The following is a 22,282-nucleotide window of genomic DNA, read 5'->3' on the forward strand; positions in this document are numbered from 1 at the left end:
TACAACGTAAAAAAAATTTGTTTTATTATAACGCTTAGATAAAAAGTAAAAACACAAAATGTCAACATAAAGTTTTTTTGTGGTGAATGATTAATAATTTAAAAAGTTAAAAAATTTTAAAACATAAAACTTTGAACTGAGAAAATGTCTATCAACAAATTCTGTTTAAAGTTGGAGTATTGATTTTTATGCATACTTGAAATCTAACAGTTCTGGAAACTCTTGTAGTGAGACCAACATTTTTATTAAAACTTTATTTGACAATAAATAGTCCTTTTTATTTTGAACTTACTTTCATAGATTTTTTGGTGACATTGCCCATTTCAACTGCATCATTCACCATATAATCTACAAAAACTTGTAAATCTCTTTCATGGTCATCATCAAATTTGTTGTCAATAGTTGCTTTCAATTTCAGCATGTACTTGGCATCTTTCCAGTTTTCATTAGTTACTGTGACATCACAGACTGGTTCCTTTCCTTCCATTTTTACTATCTGTGATGTTACTTGCTCTATCATATTGTCACTTGGACATTTCAGTTCATTATTGACTGATGGCTGTAAGGTTTTTATTTTGAATGAACAATTGTTGGGGATAGAGAGTCCTTGGTCCCTACACAAGACATATGGAGGGGCTGTTACTTCAATCATCAATTCTTCAGCATCTTCTCCCTCTGGTAAATCTAGGGTATCTGGAGCGTTTATCTATAATAATAAAATGTTAAGTGACCTGCCATTTCAAATATCCATAAACAAAATTTAAGTTTATTTAAAATATTCATAATTATTTTTATATAAATTTCAACTGACATCATTAAAATGTTGAAAAGCAAAGGTTTTTCAATTCCTAAAGCATTTGTATGACTTATTGGTGCAAGAAAAAGTACATTTTAACTAGTTATAATAGTTTTGTAGTAATATTCTTAGAGAGACTGGCACAATTGTTTATTCCATTGTCCTTCTAATACAATCAGTCAGAGTTTAATATCAACTGGTAAGTTCACTTTTGAAATGAATACAGCTGTGGTGTTTCCATTTAAGACAATGACTAGCTCATTATTTAGACTTGTATCAATGTATTTACATGTTGTATCAATGTATTTACATGTTGTATCAATGTATTTACATGTTGTGTTGCTGTCTTATTGATGTATATCCAACATTTCCTCTTATCTGAATGCAGTAACATTAAATCACCTACCTTGATAGTAGCTGTGTATATATCCGAAAGTGAGAATATTCCTCTTTGGTTGTCACAATTATCCGCCAAGCAAATACTCACTCCACATTCAACCTAAAATTATAGCAACATTAAATATTGTAAATTTAAAATTCATCTGTCATTTTTAAGTGTAGTTGTTTCATTCAAAACTAAAATTTATCATATAATGAATATTTGAATATAGGATCTATCTGAGTCACTTGAATAAAGTTTTTATTCTAGAATGAACATTAATAAATGCATGCATTAATGTCTGAAACATCCTCAAAGAAACAGACAATATTTTACAACATTCAATATTTTCTAGTACATGAAAGTTTGTGTTGCACAAAGAACTTTAACAATTTCTGCATGTCCTTCTTTTGGCAAAAGACAGTTTTATTTATTTGCAAAGTACCTGGGTGAATGACTATCAGTTTTATGTACTTGATTTCTGGACTTTGATTAATTGGCTATAAGTAATCTGATCAAAACTTTAACAAAACAATAAATCAATATGGAAAACTTTCGAAAAACTGAAATTTATTTATTTCAAGCTGAAAAAAAGGATGCCTTTTAAATGAAGGTTTTTGAATTTAGATATTAAACATTACAATTAACCAAGCTAATTTGAAGTGCTGACTGTGAATTAACAATTTGTTAAATATAAATATTATGAAATTTAATGATTATGTTTTTAAAGTTTGACAATGTAATCTCTGTTAAAAATTATTGATTTAAAAAATAAACCTACTGTAGATCCATCCATCATTTGATTGGCTAGTTCTTCATCTAAATAGAAGTCTGTGTAGTTGACAGCTGGTGCTTTGACTGACAGGTATTCTCCATCAACCTTCCACAGTACACTGTACAGTAGTGGCATGTCATTCACTACCTCGTCAAATCCACATCTAAAACTATCATTACCAGGCCCATAAAACATTGGTAACACACTTATACCAGAGGCAACAGGGATTTCTGGTCCGGTCTCCTGGCCTAAAATTACATAACCATTTACATATATTTTTATACTTATAGAAATTAAGCTTCACATTTTTAAAAAAGCACTTGTTAGATGGTTAGTCTTATTAAAAGTCAAACTTAAAAATTGTAAAATTATACTGAAAATATTAGTTTGAATTAAAGTTGTCAGAAAAATAATATAATACAATTAGTTAAAACAATGTTACACACAAACACAAAAATACTAATTAAAAAATGATTTTTTTACACGTTACCAAATAAAGTTTAGATATTTTAAATTCATTAAAGAGTGCAATATGATGTATAAAGTGGTTAACAGAAATGTTATATTAGATAATATTATAAATAATATAAATATAAATTGTGGGTACATGTATTTAATGAAATTTACAAAAATATACTCAAATCGAATCTTGCGATAAAAAACAACTTGATTTCTCTTGTATAATGACACCCAGATATTATGTCATAATAACTTAGGTTGTGTTTTGGTCCTAAGATCCAGGATTTTGAAAGGGGGCCTGGCAAGCCAATGTTTGGAGTGATACATGTAACAAGTCTATGCATTTATCATATATGAAGCTCCATAAGGGGGCCAAGCCCCCTACCCAACCCCCTAAATCTGCCTCTGAGATCAAATTAGATAACACTCAGGGGCAGACCCAGGGTTCAAGGAAAGAGGGCAAAATTGTCAAAAATATGTAACTAAGAAAAGAGAAATAAGTAAACCATGGCTAAGGTGATACAATAAATGCTTGGAACTGTAAAGCAAAAATCTAAATAAAAAGTAAATTTTGTCCTAACAGATATATAACTGTGTCATTCAATGACCACAATGGTGTCATGTTACCTGTAACATTCATGCTTTGATTATTGTTTTCACCTGTAAAAATTGTGAATAAAAGAAAATTGGGGGAAATTCACTGAGACTGCAACCAAACATCAGATAACCAAAAAATATAAACAATAATTATAAAATAATGATTCCTTAAAAATTATTTCTAAGTGAAACATTGAATTAAGAATTAACAAAATTCATGAAAAGTTATGTGATAGTGTTTTTTCATTTCACAAAATTTCTTTGAAACCTTTATTTACAATGGTGAACTTAGAATGAAATCTTGTTAATCATATAAATACGTTAGATAGTTTTCAATATGAAGTAATTTAAGTTAGAGTTATTTCCCTTGGCAGCCATGTTGGAGGTGTAAATGGTTTATTGTCTTATTTGACAAACCAAACTGAAACATGTGGTAGAAGCGTGTCTGAGAAGAGGAGATCCTTACAAGATCATATTGATAAATTACACAAGGAAGAAATTAATCTTGTTAAGAAAACAGCCTTGTCTGAAGTCTAGTGGTCAGTATAATGAGTTGAATTTGGCCGAATTAGTAAGAAATTTGTGCACTTTTACCTCCATCATGGCTACAAAGGGGAAATAACTCTTGCCCAAATTGCATCAATCAAAATTTATTTTTATAAAAGCTTGATCAGTGGTTGTCTTTTGTTGGTGTGGTTCATAGGTGTTTCTTGTTTCCCGTTTTTTATATAGATTAGACTGTTGGTTTTCCTGTTTAAATTGTTTTACACTGGTCATTTTGGGGTCCTTTATAGCTTGCTGTTCGGTGTGAGCCAAGGCTCTGTGTTGAAGGCCGTACTTTGACCTATAATTGTTAACTTTTTATACATTGTGACTTGGATGGAGAGTTGTCTCATTGGCACTCGTACCACATCTTATTTATATTGATATCTATTGAAGCTAAAATGCAATGAAAATAAATGTAAACTGTTTTGACACCCAATACACAGTTGATTTCAGAATTTTTATAAGCACAATGCTATTTTTACCTCTGGGGATTAGAATTTAATGACATTCTAAATTCCAACTTGTCTCAACAGAATTCTTTACCTGTAGTGTTAGTTAACAAAATCATAACCAATAATTTATTTCATAAAATTATTCATGGAAAAGTTAAAAAAAAATCTTAAACAGCTAGAGAAAATCAAGGGAAAACATAAACACATATTTCACGCTATGGACTTAAGATGATTAATAAAAAAGATGGTCTGTAATATCTAATAAATGTCTCCTAAATAATTTTATTATCATTGTTTTTTTCTCAGTTGTGGAACAGAAAATTATCATTTAGTTGCTCATAAAACTTAACTGTACATTCCTATTGACAAGTATAACTAAACAACCCCAAAGAAATATATATTTGTACCAGCTCTATATCAATAACCCAATTGCGATTCATTTACCTGTTGCATTAGAAGCTAGATTATAGATTTTGCCTGTAAAATGAATTCATGTATGTATGTAAAATGAACATTTCTGGAAAATGATGTCAATAACCTTTAGCAATGCAGCACAAGCATCATTAATAATAGCATTGTTAATAATTGATCTCTCCAGGGGTTTTTCCTGATACACAATAAATATAGGCATTATGCAAGAAAAAATCATGTTTTGGTATCATGGTACTTTTAATATTTTTGTCCTAATGCTGTAATCGTAAAAAAATTAAAACATATGTAAAACTCTGCCTTTTATGCATTATTATTTAATCCATACTTATTTCAAATCTTTCTATTTCACTTTATGTAAAATGGGTTTTTTTTAATAGCTTTTCTCGAAACCCTTCTTGAGTTCTGCTGGTATTGACTTAAAATTTGCTATAAAAAATCTCAATCAAAAATACTACACTTATAATTATAAATACCAGACACCTGTTTGGTTTACAAAAGACTCATCAGTGACCTTGAATCAAAAAAGTTCAAAGGCCAAGGTTATCTATTCCTGGGGAAGAAAATCCTTATTACCTTCCACACAGGTGTAATAACTGTATTCCCAGTCAGCATAGTAACCAAACGTTCCAGAACCTTCAGCAACTTTCTTCTGACTTCCATCAGCTAATATACAGATTCCTGACATGGCATCAAATTTTACTGCCATACAACCATCCATTCTTTCACATAGTTGCTGACATCGTTTCATTGTCCATACATCATACAAAACATCTAAATGTGTGTCATTTGAGAAATATCCTTGGTAACTGTCCATCTTTGACCATTTAACATCTTGACCTGGGCAGGCCTCTGAAGTAATATATTATCATGATTTATCTCATAGCATTATAATTAATTGAAATTATTAATTCATTCATGAATCAAATATTCTGTGATTTGACCAAAGGACATTTTTCTTTACCAAAGACTGATTAAAAAAAGTAAAATCAAAATAAACTAAATTCAAGAACCTTAATTTCCTAGAAATAAGCATTACTTATATCAAATTTTGAATGCACATACATATAATTTTCTTTGCAAGTAATTTAAAAAAAAATTTCCTATATCACTTTTAGTGCCTATCTACACAACAGCTTCATAAAAAAAAGTCTTACCATTATCACAGGTCCATTCACCAAAGGTCCAGTTAGAGCTAACGGTCTGATTAGCATGATAAGATCCAGCATTAACTGTACTAAACTCTGACAATAAACATTCTTTTGTAACGCCATTATAATCATAAGATCTACACACAAAATCAGCCTGTGTTTCACACATATTCAGGCACTCATCATTACTTGAAGTATTCAGTACTTTGGAGTCATGGAACAGAAGAGCACTTGATGAGGTTTTACTCCAGTTGATTGTCGATGAAGGAAAACACTGATCTAAAACAAAAAAAGGAAATTTTTCGTGGTTATATTTCAAAATATTTTTTATGTCTGCTTTAAGGCTAAATGTCTAGCAAATTATATATCTTGTCTTCAAATTCAATTCATGCAAGATTACATAAACTCAGTTTCTTTTTCAATCTTCAGTTGCCTGACAAAGCCATGAAATAATGATGCTAGTACCTGATGTATGTTCATTGTATTATCAAAAACAGTCCATATTTTTGTAACAAAAGTATTTTACTTTCCAATAAATAGCTGAAAGTTTACAATTTAACAACTCTGTAAAAACACTATATTTTGGGGCCAAAAAGGGGTCTTACAGGGCCTACTCCTTATTTTTCCAACAAAAATACTTAGGTTGATCACATTAAAGTTTTTAACAAAATCATATAAACACAAATGGTGCTATCCAGTATTCTTGAGTTTTTATGAAGTACTCATATGAGTAAACCTCCTAGAAAATGGTTCCTTATTTCACATTTTTGTGAAAGTTTAACCATTCAAGCTATTGATAAAAGTAAACCTTCATTTGAAATTTCAACACAAATTAAGTGTGTTCCAGACAACAACAAAAGTGATGGCAGCTCGATGTTTGGATTCAACAACATTTTAACCTCCACAACTGCATGAGGCACAATAATATTAAAATATCAAATTTACAAGACTGACTTCTCAGCAGCCACTCTAACTCTATGGATACATATAAGTATTTACCTTTACCACTAACATCTGACCATATGGAAGAATTAGTAGATAGACAGCCCTCTAGATGGTTGTCAGGCTTACGATCACCAACATTGTAGCATTTACCATTAATATAGCATACGTTATCCTGGAAAAATATAAGAAATGTATATGTTAGAAAACTTTTAAACATAAAAATAAAAACTGAAGTTATAAGGTTATAACTGTTCAAGTTTGAATGTTTTTCTATTCTGTTGTCCACCTGTTCCTTTGTGGTATGTTCAATATTAAAAAACTCAAGAAACCATGATAGACAAAAAATAATGAAATAACCATATGTTTTGTGCACAAAAACATCATAAAATATCACCCAATGCAAAATAATTTTTTTCATTTTTTGATGTTCACTTTTTTATAAGAATCCAAATCATCTTTGGCAGACTGTGGTTATCTTTGATATACCATGGAGTTGACCTGATATTTTAGACATCTTACCTCTTACTCTGTTATTGCTTCACTTCCAATAAAATTTTCATGAAATTATGGCTTACTATTTTAAAATTTCCAATAAACTATGATCTGCCACAAATATTTTCTTCAGCAACACAGATACCATAATCACACATCAAATATAAAATAAAAAGGCCAATATTGACCAAATATTGCTACCTAAACTAGTTTTTTTCAAAGGCTACATATGAAAAAACAACCCAGACTACCGCAGGACAGATTGACAACATCCAGCTTTGCAAGATGAGACAATAAGCAGGATTACAACTTAAAGTGGACTATTGATCAGCTATATCATCTGAACAATTTTTGTAATTGATGATAGCTCCCTCTACTGGATAATGTACAGGTTACCTACCTTTAGTTTACAGCCAACAGGATTGGTGCTGCAGTTGAAACATGCAGGGTTGTAACTTATTGTAACCTTGGGATCAGCTACATTTTCTGTACTGTTGACATTGCTGACAGTGACTTCGTAGCTCCCTCTGGTGGGTAATGTTAAGGTCACCATACTACTACTGACAAACATGACTTGTACTTCAGACCAAGTGGATGATACATTGTATCCAGATTCTTCCACCTACAATTCAGTATATTATACATGTCTCCTAGAAACATATTACTTTAAATAGACAAAGTCTTTTTAGATATAAAAAAAGATAAAGATTTAGGATGGATAGATAGATAGGAATCTAAAATCCCATGAAATATAAGGAATTATTTTGAAGTATTGGAATTTTTCATTGAACAATGACATTCTGCATGGCTTTATTTATATTCTCATATGTCATTATTGTTGTTCTTTCATTAAAAAACATTACAATAAAGTAAACATTTCTGTACATGTCTATTTTTGGTACATCAACATGGTTTCTCATCAACTTTGACTCAAAATCTTTCTTAATTCATAAAAATAACAAAATTATCAATTTATATTCTTGCATTAATTTCTTTAACAAACAAAACATTTATAAGCAAATGCATACCTCAATTTCTCTTATATAACCTTTTAACATGTCACTGTCTACAAAATTATAACCAAAAACATTGACAATTTTATCATCATTCTTCTCCAGCTCATTATATAAGTCTTCATCAAGAGAGGTAATCATTGCAGGAACACTGGCATTCACACTGCAGTCAAAATTAATAAAACCCTCTGCACAGTTACATACACCTAAAAGTAAATATAAGAATTAACATTTTTCATCAATATCACACTCATGAAATAGGGGACAAATTATTCATTTTTTTCATTGTTTAATATTAAATTCTGTTATATGCTTTAAGGATATTCGCTGCTTTGATTCAAAATAAAAAGCCTTTTAAAAGGCTGTTATATATTGATAGTATATAAATAAAAGAGCAGAAAAAAATGAATGTTGTGTGTCCTTGTTTTTGAGATATAAGCCATTGAAGGATGAAACACATTAATTCAAATGATGAAACAGGTGGAACTAAAGTAGTTACAGGGCATGCAAGTGAAAAATCAGTTAACTCAATTGTGTCAAATCTTTTTAAAACAGAACATTTGGATATTTGAGGAAACTTTATCAATATTTTCAAAGGGATATCACTTACCATCATTACACTGCCCATTGCCACTACAATCATAAGGACATAGTGATACATCCGTAACTGTTACAGACATGTTCTTTTGTAACTGGTATCTACACCTCTGTTCTAAATCTTCATCAATTATGGAAGCATACATCGTCTTTCCAGAAAACTGAAACAGAGCAAAAACTTTCAAAATCAATAGGTTATAATTATTATTTCACCCAAAATTTTATGCTATTTTCATGCATTTTTATTTAATTTGTCAATAAAAAATTTTAGTGTTCAATTTTATACATATAAAATAAACATTTCAAACAAACGATATTCATGTTTTCTCTCTCATTTTTGTAGGATCAGATTTTACATGTTTTATTTTTCCATTGAAAGATGATTTTCGTTGACAATTCCAAACCACTAAGCCACAAAGCTTAATCTGCTTACCTTTATATTGTGAACACAGTTGTTAATATCTTCTGTCATGTAGTCCACAAAACTTCCACATTCTTTTATTACACGGTCCGTCTGATTCTGACAGTATGCCATGGCTATCTCTTCTGTCCAAGCACCTTGCCAAGCTGCATTCTAAATCAAATTAATTAATCAAATTGCAGTTTAAAATAAAATTTGTAGAGGCTACATTCTATGGTGTTAGTATTACATAACAGAGTAGAAAATAAGAGAAGTAAAATCTTAAACTGATCAGAAAAAAGTCACTTCACTTCTGCTGATTCAAGATTTAACTCTGATCAAATGATGTACTAGAGATTGAATATAGAACTTAATGTTTCCTATGAAATAAGAAGTAATAGGAGCATTTGGACAAAATCACAGATTTTTTGAAATACAACAAACAACTTATAGGGATTTTCATTACCATTATTTCATTTTTCCACATTTTTGTGTGAACATTTACTATGAAGTTCAATAACAGTATCCAGAACAAGCTTTCATTGTCATTATAGATTGTTAATTTTAGTAATGAAAATAGAGGGTGGTAAAGGGTTATTTTTGTGCAACGTTTTTGGCTTTTTTATTTCACATGTTTTCGTGTTTTGACGTTTTATTTCCTTGTTTTCTCGTGTTTGGTTTGAAGTGCGTGCTTCGTGTTTCCCCTTATTGATTTTCCGTGTTTCGTGTCGGTACTCTTAAATTTCTCGTGCTTGTCCCGCGTTTGATTAAAAAGTAAACCGGGACTAATTCAAAGTCACCTCGGATATTTACAATTCTATATTATATGTATGGTATGTAATAAAGTCCATCAAATTACAATTAATAATTTTTTTCAAATCAAATGCAACTATCAGACGCTAAAAGGTGACCGCAGGGTCTTCATGTCCATAAATAATGACTGTATGATCTCCAAGAACGGCTGAGTAATAACTTTTAGTACTTTTTTCCATTATATTTACGATTTTATTTCTCGTGCTTCGTTTTTCCCGATTTTTATTTTCCGTGCAACGTTTTTTCGATTTTTATTTCACGTGTTTCCGTGTTCAGGTCCCCCCTTTACCACCCTCAAAATATATACCTTGTCAATAGTTGTGTCACAATCTTTGAAGATACCAGGGGTAGGTATAGTCGAGTCTGGATCACAGTACTGTGGGAACATACTCATTGTCTTCAAATAATCAGTTTTATCCATACCTGTACAAAATATGTTCAAGCATTATATATATCATCATTTTAATACAGGTAATGGCAATCACAGAGAAGCTTTTGATAACTGGTTTAGAGTTATATATTAGGAGGAATAATTTCAGCACCTTTGCTTCTAAAATACCTGACTTTTCATGTTCATTGTGTTTAGTATATTGTTGTTAGTCTTTTGATCGTTATTGTGTGTTGCCATTGTAACTAATGAGTTTGAATATCCCTTTGGTATCTTTGTGAAGGAAATAGTCTCTTATTAAGTTTACCTTTCTCAGAATGATATTTAAACCATAAATGTTAGAAATGCTCAAAGTATTTCTGACCAAAAAAGAATGAATTTTTTAATTATTTAGTAATTTTCATCCCACACTATATCTTTCAAAAACATATGCCATCTTATTTTATAACTAATAAAATATGAAAGTCCTTCACAAATAATGCTTTATAAAATTGTAAACAAATTTTGATTTATTACACCCTCCAAGATTTTACCAAACATATACAGTATTAACCTCGACTAAAATCTTTGGCTATCCCACAAGTCCTCACTTCTCCATAGTAACCACAGTCTGCAGTAGTTGTAGAACAATCGCATACATCTTTGTCTGTTGGTGTAGACACAGCGGGCATGTCTGGACATTTTCCAAGGTACAGTGAATCTTCTGTCTGGACCCTGAATTTTATATCATGCTATTTATCAACTATTGAGTAAAAAGCCAATAATGGTTTTTAGTTTTTTAAGTCTAAATTTTTTGAAATAATGAGACAAAGTTGAAGTACCCAATACAAAGATGAGAAGTATAAAAAATAAAGAAGAAACTTTCAATTCATGCTTTACATAAAGATTACTTTTAACTATTAGTGCAAAATAAAATATTTATAAAGTTGGTTAAAAGATAGAAAAAAAAAAATAACTTTGTACCCTGCAGATTGAAGTGGACAAAATTTAATGCAAGTTAAAAAAAACAACTCTGTAACTATCTGTAAATCTGTAATTAAAGCTTGGAACTAAAGAGGCCTTCAATTTATAAAATTGTCACTAAAAGCATTACCTCCAAGAAGTAACAAAGTCATCTACGTATCTACCATTAGCTTGTTCGACGTTACCGTTCATCATCATAAAATCATTGGTAGCGTTGTTGTCATAAGTACCACATAAACCTGCAAAATAAATAGAAATCTGGTTTTAAAATTCCATTCGGTGAATATCTTCTTCTGTAAATTCAGAAATGTTTGCAATGTTTTTATTATTGTGAAAATTACAAATATGTTTCGCAAAAATAAAAATTCACATTATGTTAGCATTATTTGTGTGCACCATTGCATGATTTGTGTGCACTATTTTCTGAAACTGCAATTATGAATCTCACATTTGTGTCAGTTGTTTAACAATCAGAATAATATTAGATACACGCCTAAACTTCCAAATTTACACTATGAAAAAAAAATTCTATTGTCAGAGACCTCTAAGACATTATCACTTTATTATCTCAATTTGAAAATCACAAAATAAATAACCTCCAAGAGAATTAATGTAAGATGTTACCATAGAAACTAAAAAAATGTTTTAGGTTTCAAAAATTTATTTTTCTATGTTTAATTCAGAGAAATACATTGAGAAATTGTTTTATTTACCCATTGTCATGTCCATGTCCATTAAAGAAGGATAAAACCAGACACTCAGGTAGCCATTTGGACTTGTTTTAACTATCAGTTCACTGCCTGATGGTAAATATATCTGGAAAAACAATCCTTTCTATGTTAGTATAAATTCCATAATAGTTCCAAAGTATCTGTAAAGAAACTTCTATTTAAGCAATTGTTTTAAATATATTTTGAAATTTATTTCTCAAGAAGAGATCATGCAACTGCAATTATATGTCATTATATTTATATATCTATGTGTATATATTGTCAAATGTGTGCATTGTTAAAACTGAATGAAGCTTACATCATACTGGGTTCCTTCATAGACTGAAACCATTCTGAAGTCTGGGTTAACAGGTCCAATCGTGTATAACTGTGCTCTGATTGGTTGTTCTGGAATGATAGCTTCTTCATCGTCTCCCCCACACTTGTCAAGTGTGAAGACATCATCCTCTACCCTAATAGATACTCCACAGATACATATCAAACTTAGCCCACCACAATGACGATGGAAGGTTCGGATCTGTAAATATACATACATTATCAATTTTGAAGATTTTACATTTATAAATGTTGTTTCATTGTAGAACTACTTTCTCATGAGATTCTGTCCCTATTCTAAAAATGATATACTTAAGATGCATTCAACATAATATTGCACAACTGTTTCATCTCTAGTTGAGATTGATATGAAATATCAATACGTGAAAATACATGAAAATTCAAAATAATGTCTTCTAGTTTTGGAAATGACAAGACTAAAAATGAAAATGTGATGACATCTAGAGAGAGAAACCAAACAGGTACCTACATAACAGGTTATTTAGCCTCACCTTACATGAAATTTCTACCATCAAGTTCATAACCATGTTCACTTACTTATTCTTAATATTTAAAAGAATTTGTTAGTTTAAAAAAAAAAATAAAGTCATAAGTAATTTGTATTAGAACAATCTTTAATAGATCATTTAGAAATGAAAAAAACTGTCATTATTCAGTTTAAATCAAAGCAAATTTAAATCAAAACTAACTTTGATTTTGGTTTTTTAATCTGTTTATACAGAATAAGATACATTAGCAGTGAAAATCCTTACTTACATGAATACTTCAGACAAAAACAGTTTTTGTTTACCCATAGACCTAGTTCAGTACTTTTAGATATTTAGTCATAAACACTTACTTCAACAGGCAAGGATTTGTGTTTGTAGAAAACATGCTCCCCTTCACTCATACCAGTGTAATAACTGTAAATAAAGTAAATTACAAAGTTAAAAATGTTGTGTGGCATATAGTCAGATAAATGTGTGGCATATAGTCAGATAAATTCAAATTGTATAGATTAAACACTAACAATTACTTCAGTCACTTAAAAATCTTGCCTTTCGTCATAAACATTGCTTTGAAGGTGATGAGAGCATTTACAGTAATTGGTGACAATGTACAGATGTAAGGCTGACTGTAATGTACATGTACGTTAAGTGTACATTAGTTATTATGATGTGTTGTACATTCTATGATAAATGTAAATGACATCATATAAACCTATCTGAATTTGAAGTTTTAAAAGAGCTAGTATATTCACAAAATTTGAAAGACTATTCACTTGCACTTCAGGACACTACTAGTTTACACTTGACATTTAAAATGCATTTACTGAAAGTATATATGTGTTATTCTATTTATCCATGTTCTAAAAATGGAATCAGTAGGCAGCCAAAAGATTAATTCAAAAGAAATATGAGTTGGTTCTAAGGTTTCAAGTCTGGATTTGTTTATGTAGGTCAAAGTAAAAATTAGGGCCTGTGAGTCAAGGAGAAACAAATGCTTATTAAGACCAATGAAGATTGTACCTGTTATCAAAAGTCTTTACATGCAATCCAGTCTGTGCTGTACATACACTATCCATGTCAGAATCTTCAACACTGACCTGTAAAATAAATATCAATTTCAAATGGAGCTACGTACATAACAATAATACAAGTTGATGTGAGCTATTGCTACCCTATTAAATGATATCCCCGCTATCAAGTATTCAGTAAACAGGGAGGTTACAAGTTGATGTGAGCTATTGCTACCCTATTAAATGATATCCCCGCTATCAAGTATTCAGTAAACAGGGAGGTGAAGAGAAATGAATCGTAAAATACCTAACATGGTAAAGCATGTTCACATGAAGCCTGATAGCAAACAGGAAGCTCTTATTTGAAGTATAGCTAGTTCCAAAGAAAAATGCGACGAAAATTTCATACATGGCCATTTTGGTTAGAATTTATAAATATTCGGTAAACAGGAAGTCAATGAGCAATGAATCTGAAACAATGTGACAGGGTAAAGCATGCTCACATGACGACTGAAAATAATGAGTGAAAATTAATTTCAGGAAGCTATTATTTGTAGTTTGCAGAGGTATAATAACATAATAAAGAAAAGATGAAAGTGTCTGAAACTTTAAAAAAAATAACATCCTTTCAATAATAGTTTGTATTTCACAAGAGAATATATAATACATCATAACTATGGAAAATATAGATAAACCAATGTATCCATTTAATAATTTTTTGTCACGGTGGATAATGATCTTCATGTGACATTTAATTGAACTAACAAATATTTCATTTAAATGAATTTTATTTGAATTCTATTATGATAAACCAAAAATGTATTATCAACTGTGATTTATTATTGTAAAATGAGCTGCTAAAATTAACTTAACTAGGTAAAAAGGAGAAATTCAATAATCATGAAAAGGATTTTAGGCTTTATAGCTATTATCAAAATGACATTTAAAGTCCTTTAAATTCAGTTCATGCTATTTCAGTATCAAATACCATGATATAAAAAAATAAATGCTTTCCATTTACATAACAAACAAGTGTAAAAGTTTTTATACAAATATTATAAACCACAGTTGCTAGAAAACATACTGCATAATTTATTCACTTTATTTTACATGTTTGTGTGCAGGATTCTAATAATATTTCATCTTCTTTGATCTAGATTAAATTTATTTATTTAAAAAAACATTAAAAAATGAGTCACAGTAACTTATACACTCTGTGTTAGGTGCATGAGCAACTTCTGTAGTGGCATTTAGGAGGGTCTGCATGGGATCTTGACTTTGGTAACCTTTAACCTTTTTTGCTATCCTATACTTTTTCCCTGTTATTCTATATTCTGTATATTTTAGAACCCAATTATAATCTATTCTTTATATTTTGGGGCCATTATTCTCTAGTCTTTATTTTTTTTTTTTTTGGCCCATCATTCTCTATTCTATAAATCCTACCCAGCCCCTAATTTAGCTGCTCTTTATAAAAATGTACCGAGAAATACGTGCTAAAGTTGTTACTTTCCATTGAACAGGACAGCTGACATTTGACAGACTACCATCGTTCATCTAGTTGCAGTGTTTTTTGTAATCTTCATAAGAAGCTACCTATACATTATTTACTTGGGATAATGTAGTAACATTTTTTCAAAAATGGAAAAATTTTGAGAATACATCACATACACAAAAAAATCAAAATTTAGTGCTCTGAAAAGCATATACTTTAATGTAACTCAATAGGGCTGTTTCAACAAAATGTGTTATTCTACAATAGTAGTACATGTACTTATACCTTGTTACGGTAATAAACATGTAAACATTCCTTCAAATTAATTTTTATATATGTATAAACTATTTGTCCTGAAATTGATATAAATCTCAAATAGAATAAAATTTAAATAAATCTTAGATAGAAAAAAGTCTTATGAGTACTTTGATGCAATTCATTTGAACATATTAAAGTACCTGTTGCTTTTAGTTCTATACTTCTTAAATCATTTTTAATTGAAATATGTTTTATTCAAAATAAATGTATAATAATTAAGATCTCAAACAAATAACTGCAATCATTTACGTCAGCACAATCAACAATTTCAACAGCTGTGAAACTACAACCTTTCAATGTGTTCAATTTCAATTTCAATTCAATATTACTTTAAGCACATTATGCTTATCAGTGCAATAAATACAAATACATTTTTTATAACACAACATGACATAATCCATCAGAGAAGCAAATAAATATCAAGTATTGACCACTAACAGTTCGGTCCTATGATAAAGTGCATTAAACAAGAATTTACACAAATTACGCAAATCTTTGACATTTTCAGTGCTGAGAAGTTGCACTAATTTGAACGATGATGGACGTCTATAATAATAAGGTTTAATGTTATCCATCTATCTGCGACCCAACAATTTACTGAGATAATATTCAGAATTCATATATATAATCACATAGAAAACCACATATCTGGTTCATATATACCTGTCAACTTCTAAACACAAGAAGACCTTATGTACATTGTTTCTCTCTCAAGCATGTGATATAATACATATTTTAATCTAATACACAATGATTTTGAGTGAGTAAATGTGGGCTTAAATGACATTCTAGCACCTTTGAATGTCTGTTTTGAGGTATATATATAGTTTATATAGTGAAGAATTTCAAAAGTCAGGTCAATACCTCTCATGGGGGGATCCTACATTAATCAGAAGAGTTTGCAGGTCCCTTGACCATACTATAAATGGCTAGATACCTGAATAGATTTCACATTTGTAATCATGGCAACATTTTCTACTTTAGTTGTCATGGTAACAGTGACTGTCTTCATGCCATCAATTATTCCGTCCATTGCTGCTTTGACGGGGATGTTGATATCTTTGTCCCAGTTATCGGACGTCACTGTCACTGTACAAGACTTTGTTTCCCCTCCTTCCTCAGGAAATACAACCTGAGTTATGTCATGTCCTGAAAAAGTTCAGATAGTTCTGTAAACGTCAGTTTATAAAAAGGCTGATAATCTTTGAGAGGTTGCTGACATCATTTGCCAGTATAAACATAGAGATTTGAAAATCACTCAATATTCTCTTCAGGGCATTATTCACACCAACTTGCAGTATTGGTAGGCATATGAAACGCTAGTTTGCAGCTTTAGGAAATACAAGAATAAAAAAAGAATAAGTAAATAGGTTCCTTTTAAAGTAGTTCTCTAATTTTTTATTGCTTCTAATGAAAAATTAAAGATCATAATATTCAACATTAAACCTGCAAGTAGAGAAATTTTAAAATGTTATACAAAGCAGTAACACCTCATTTCTATAAACTTTTTTTTATTTTTACCACAAACCTTTAACAAATGTTCATTAGCATTTAATTTCACAAGAAATAAAAGGTAAAAACTTTACTTATTGACAAATGTTTACTTATCAAAAGTCATCGAGATGAAATATGAGTTTCTTTTTTTTTTTTTTATGAATTGACAACTCGTAGACTGTAAAAATATGTACAAGTATTATTCAGTGAGTGAATTTCCAACCTGTCTCAATCAATCTATGCATGTGTAAAAAAATTAAAATGAACTATTATATGAAATCCAATATCTAAATACTTTAGCATCTTTACCTTACTTATACTTTAAAGTTTTAAATCAAAGCCAAATTTTCAAATTGACAATTACAAAGAAAATGTATATATATATGTGCATATAAAATATACCAGGAACTTACTGTTCCAAATATTTCAACTATTCTTCCGAAATATAATAAAGTCTAAGAATAAAAACAAATGCTTTGTTACATACCATTTTTGCATTGAACTGGATTTTGTTCACTAGAACGAAGTTGTACAAACACAGTACAGTCATCATCAAGACTTTGAGCCCTACAGTAAACAACCGGGGGAACATTCGATGTTATCACAACAAAACTCTCTTCTCCACCTTCTCTCACAGTCAATGATGTTCCATTCTTAATCTGAAAAAAAAATAACAAGTAACTCAAAAATGTCAAATTAAATTACAAATGAACATAGAATTGTGAGTGAAATAATTTTATAAACAAAGTACAATTTTTGCATATCTAATGAAATTCGAATAGCAGATTTTTTATCAACATTTCTCTTTTTTTTCATCCAGTGTTATCAAAAAGCAGAAGAAGATACCAAGGAGAAATACATACCCCCTGGTACCCCCTGGTATATAAAGTGTATCCAAGTTCCTGTCCAGTTATGCAAATTAGTTGAATTACATAATTTTAAATGAAAGGTGAGTGGGAAAATCTGTTTTTATTTTTTTTATGCTTTATCACATATATAGTCCATATATTACTTTGATAAATGTAAATTGATTTCACTGTATGATAAGCAGCATGTTCCTTGTCAAAACATAAAGTGAAGGTATTCAAACTTTATTGGTACCGTAGTATTGGTCATACTAAGGAGTATTCTGAAGGTCAGATATTAACAATATGCTAAATTGTGTTGATTGGTTGACTTTACCCTTTAATCAACTATTACATGTATTTAGCCACAATAATTCTAACATTGACCTAATAAACCAATTCAATATTTATCTTTATCCTTGTATTTCTTTTATCTTATGGTAATCATGTGATCTTAAAGTAAGGTACCGATGACTGAACCTCTTTTGTAGAATACAAAAGCAATCTTCTATGATTGTACTGATATTTTCTTAATTAAGACAACCAAACTCACCTTTATTTCTGGTCTGAAGATATTGCTGGATTTCTTTTTACCGAAAAGTGTAGGGCAATCTTTTGTATTGCATGCCTTTACCATACATTTTATCTGGAGAAAGTAAATGGTGGTATAAGACACATATTTTCATGATTTGAAAATACAAATACAAATGATCAATAATAAGTGAAAATGATTAACCTTGGATTCATTATATCAGTTTAATTTTGGTAATTTAAACCCATATCTTAATTGTGTTTCAATCCAGATTTTTAATGTAATTTTATAACATACTTTCTTTATTCAAATAATTAAATTGTGTACTAACAGAATATCAGTTTTACACTAATTTTTCTCCATGATTCTAAAACTTTTCTCAAAACTTTCACTGTCTGGATGATTAAAAGTTTTTTTGAATTCAGGTTCTAAATTAACAACATGTATTCTTTGAAATTGTGGGGTGGGCTGCATATTTGGTATAAGAATCAAGAAATGTATGAAAGCATAAAACTAAAATATGACTCTTGTTTAAAAACAGTACCTGCAGGAAAGTATGGTTTAATTTGTTTCAAGTATATATATATACCTTTGATACTAAGTCTAGATCAGCCGAGGTAAAGTGTAACGTATCGGACACTTGTGTATTGGGTAAAAGTTTCTGTGATAGGATCTTTCCATTATCATCCCACGTAACATCATACTGAACACTGTAACTAAATGTAGTACCGAATGAGCATTTAAGCCGTAAGTCATCTGGGTTATTATATGTAAACTCTAAATCTGGTAAATCAGGAATTTCTGGTGGATCAGGATCTACAAAATTTTATAAACATTAATGTTCAGCCAGAAAAACTTTTTCTTTGTACTTTTCCTTATATTACAATTGCAAGTAAAAGCTGCAGTGTACTTGTCTGGTGGACAAGTAAAAATTACAAGTTAAAATCTTTAAATAATTCCGATTCGTCTTAATTCATTCTCTTTTTATCAATAAATCATTGTATTAACCAACCCAGACCGTATCGACAATTTACATATTTTTAGTATTTTCCCTTTCTAACTATCATGACTATAGACAATCAAAAATAATGGCCAGAGTACAATTCAGTTGTTGATGCATTCTTTAATTAACTTATCAGATTATTAGACCTAACTATTTTAGGAAAACTATCCCAGCTGAAAATAATATAACAAAATCAAAATATGAAAAAAGAGGAATACAAGATTTATTGAATCTTGGAAAAGACTTTGAGGTAATAGAAAATAGTGTGAATTGGAATAATTTGTAAATACTGAAAAAGACAAACAAATAGTTCATAGTAAATTGGACAAAAAACAATGAACACAAAACACTCAAGAAATATTTTGTAAAGTCTAAAACCATACATTCTTCGTTGAGTTTTCTGTTAGGTCACTGGTGAACTGGTGTGGTTCAAGTGGCTTGGTGAAACTCTTTCATGAATCAGGTACATTTCACCCCTTTTTTAATTCATTTACAAGGTTTTATGTCAATAAATGGCAGTTTAAAATTTCTTAAACAAGTACAATTTTGGGACAAGTGGTTTTCTCTTTCGGACAAGTAAATTATACTATGGTCACTTGCCCGAAGGTCAAGTTGATGAAATAGTTAATGTCAAACCCTGGTGTGTGCCTTCATTATTTACAGGGACATATAGTATTGGACCATTATTATCAGAGACATATAATAATGTCTCTGTTGTAATTTGATTTGAGTTTAAGGCTCAGTCATAACAAATGGACAAAAATACCGATTACACATAGAAATTTACTCCTCCAAGTACAGACAAACCTGTACAGTTTGAAAAGTTTTAAGGCCTAGCTTCCACTAGATGTATAAAAGTTAGATGCATTTTAGGTTCCAGAAAGATAAAACCTTTTTTGAATTTAAATGGCCATTTTTTTCGTTCCTGCAGAAGTCCTAAAAATAAACTACATGTAACAGTGTAAGTTAGGTTAAATCTTTGAGATGACCACTCTCAGGTAACAATTGCATTGCATTTTATTCATTGATGATAGACAATAGATATCTACACAACAGTGTGATTTAATCTGAGCGGACAGAATAAAATGTAATTCAGTTATTGTTTTTTTACCAACATATGCAGTGATGAAAAAAATGCACATCCAATTAAAAAAAAAACATTTTATCTTTCTGAATCACAAAATGCATTTAAACATGTTTGTATATCTAGTGGATGCTAGACCTGAAAACTTTTCCAACTGCACAGGTTTGTCTGTGCTCATAGTAATTTTCGAGGTGTAAACAAAGCCATTTTTGTCAATGTTATAATGAACCTGTGCATCATCTGGAAAATTAATAACCATGGAGAAAGAGATGCATATAAGTACAAATAATGAAAGTTCTTGAAAAAGAAACCCAATTCCTACATTCGAAGTACTAACAATCGACAACTATGGGATCAGTGTTGAATCAGATTTGTTCTTGAAATTAACCCCGCGAAAAAAATAATTTACGAGTCAAATCGGACAGGATGTTTATAAATTCCGTACAATCAAGTTCCAGGATACAACTGATGCTTCGATAGTCAATTTAAATTTCAAATTTAAAACAAACAATTAATATCAAGAAAATTCCCATGCCTTTTTGCAAACAAAAAGCTTGAAGGGGTAATATTTTGTATATTTAAAAAAAGTCGTAAAAGTCCTCGTGGTTTGACTTTCACTCAATCAGTGTAATATTAAATTCGATCAGTACAACTGTAAGACATAATAGTGTCCTGTGAAAAAATGTCCACCTGGACAGTTTTTCATAGAATTTTGGTATTAAATAATGTCCATTGCCATGAAATATTGTCCCTCAAGTGGACAGATTTTTACTGCAAAAGTTTTGAAATATGGTCCACCTACACAGAACAATTTTTCGAAGTAGTTGTTAATAAATTGTGTCCTCCAAGGAAAATAATACTGAACAACATCTGTTACTTGTTTGAATTTAAATCATTATACATGTATATATATTACAAAATATAAATAAGAAGATAAGGACGGTATGAGTGCCAATGAGACATCTCTCTGTCAAAGTAATATTGTAATAAAGGTCGCAATTATAGGTTAAAATACGTCGAGTAATAACAAGGCAATGGATAACATTTAATACTTTAATAATATAAAAAATTGTCTGTCGGACATAATGTCCTGTGAAAAAAATGTCCACCTGGACAGAATTATAGTATTAAATGCCATTCATGGACACTTTTTCATACCCGAGGACATATCATATTTTCATAGGAAATTGTGTCCGGGGCACTTTTAAAATAAGTAAATATTGTCCATGGACAGTATTTACTAAGAAATAATGTCCGGTGGACATTATTTCATGGGGGACATAATTAAATGCTACACTACCAGAGTCATCATATATACAATTAATATACGTGACCGAATTTAACCTTTTTTTTTTATCTGCTTGGAAAAAATAGTTACCACATGATAAATATGCTTAGAGTATACATCGAGGACAGAACAGACCGATAACTAAGTAACGGTTAATAGAAAAGTTCAGAATAGAGTCGTCACCTAAAAAGCATTGCCGTTCATACAAATCGAGTAACAACAATATACGTTCAACAAATAATTTTCACACCTATAAGCAAGTTTTCAGAATCAAAACCATATAAAATTGAAATACCCACATACCTTTTACTGGACATCCATTAATTTCGAATCTAAAACATGGTTCCTCTGTAAAGTTTGCTACTACTAATCGAACACGCCTTACTACAAAGGTATTCGTCAATGTGAATGTTTGAACTACGTTTGAGGGAACAAGTTCTATTTTCTGTAAAAAAAAAAAGAG

The 22,282-nt window shown here is 30.2% G+C and overlaps 1 protein-coding gene across 1 annotated transcript in view; it reads right to left on the bottom strand.

Annotated features, from left to right (window-relative positions):
- The window catches only part of LOC127733748 (uncharacterized), a 161,745-nt gene that overhangs the window by 127,951 nt on the left and 11,512 nt on the right, over nucleotides 1–22,282 (bottom strand). Inside the window, exons 4-26 of the mRNA XM_052243063.1 lie at nucleotides 22,123–22,264; nucleotides 19,034–19,260; nucleotides 18,466–18,558; nucleotides 17,555–17,726; nucleotides 16,511–16,722; nucleotides 13,771–13,847; nucleotides 13,101–13,164; nucleotides 12,225–12,443; nucleotides 11,909–12,011; nucleotides 11,326–11,434; nucleotides 10,786–10,946; nucleotides 10,152–10,267; nucleotides 9,065–9,205; nucleotides 8,645–8,792; nucleotides 8,050–8,240; nucleotides 7,422–7,643; nucleotides 6,584–6,701; nucleotides 5,591–5,863; nucleotides 5,010–5,285; nucleotides 3,037–3,069; nucleotides 1,957–2,198; nucleotides 1,203–1,295; nucleotides 293–706 (exon numbers count right to left, since the gene is read on the bottom strand). Coding sequence (XP_052099023.1) covers nucleotides 293–706; nucleotides 1,203–1,295; nucleotides 1,957–2,198; nucleotides 3,037–3,069; nucleotides 5,010–5,285; nucleotides 5,591–5,863; nucleotides 6,584–6,701; nucleotides 7,422–7,643; nucleotides 8,050–8,240; nucleotides 8,645–8,792; nucleotides 9,065–9,205; nucleotides 10,152–10,267; nucleotides 10,786–10,946; nucleotides 11,326–11,434; nucleotides 11,909–12,011; nucleotides 12,225–12,443; nucleotides 13,101–13,164; nucleotides 13,771–13,847; nucleotides 16,511–16,722; nucleotides 17,555–17,726; nucleotides 18,466–18,558; nucleotides 19,034–19,260; nucleotides 22,123–22,264 — 3,846 coding nt within the window. The remainder of the gene's footprint in view (nucleotides 1–292; nucleotides 707–1,202; nucleotides 1,296–1,956; nucleotides 2,199–3,036; nucleotides 3,070–5,009; nucleotides 5,286–5,590; nucleotides 5,864–6,583; nucleotides 6,702–7,421; nucleotides 7,644–8,049; nucleotides 8,241–8,644; nucleotides 8,793–9,064; nucleotides 9,206–10,151; nucleotides 10,268–10,785; nucleotides 10,947–11,325; nucleotides 11,435–11,908; nucleotides 12,012–12,224; nucleotides 12,444–13,100; nucleotides 13,165–13,770; nucleotides 13,848–16,510; nucleotides 16,723–17,554; nucleotides 17,727–18,465; nucleotides 18,559–19,033; nucleotides 19,261–22,122; nucleotides 22,265–22,282) is intronic.

The sequence above is a fragment of the Mytilus californianus genome, unplaced genomic scaffold (assembly GCF_021869535.1).
Source record: "Mytilus californianus isolate M0D057914Y unplaced genomic scaffold, xbMytCali1.0.p SCAF_3, whole genome shotgun sequence".
Lineage (NCBI taxonomy): Eukaryota > Metazoa > Mollusca > Bivalvia > Mytilida > Mytilidae > Mytilus > Mytilus californianus.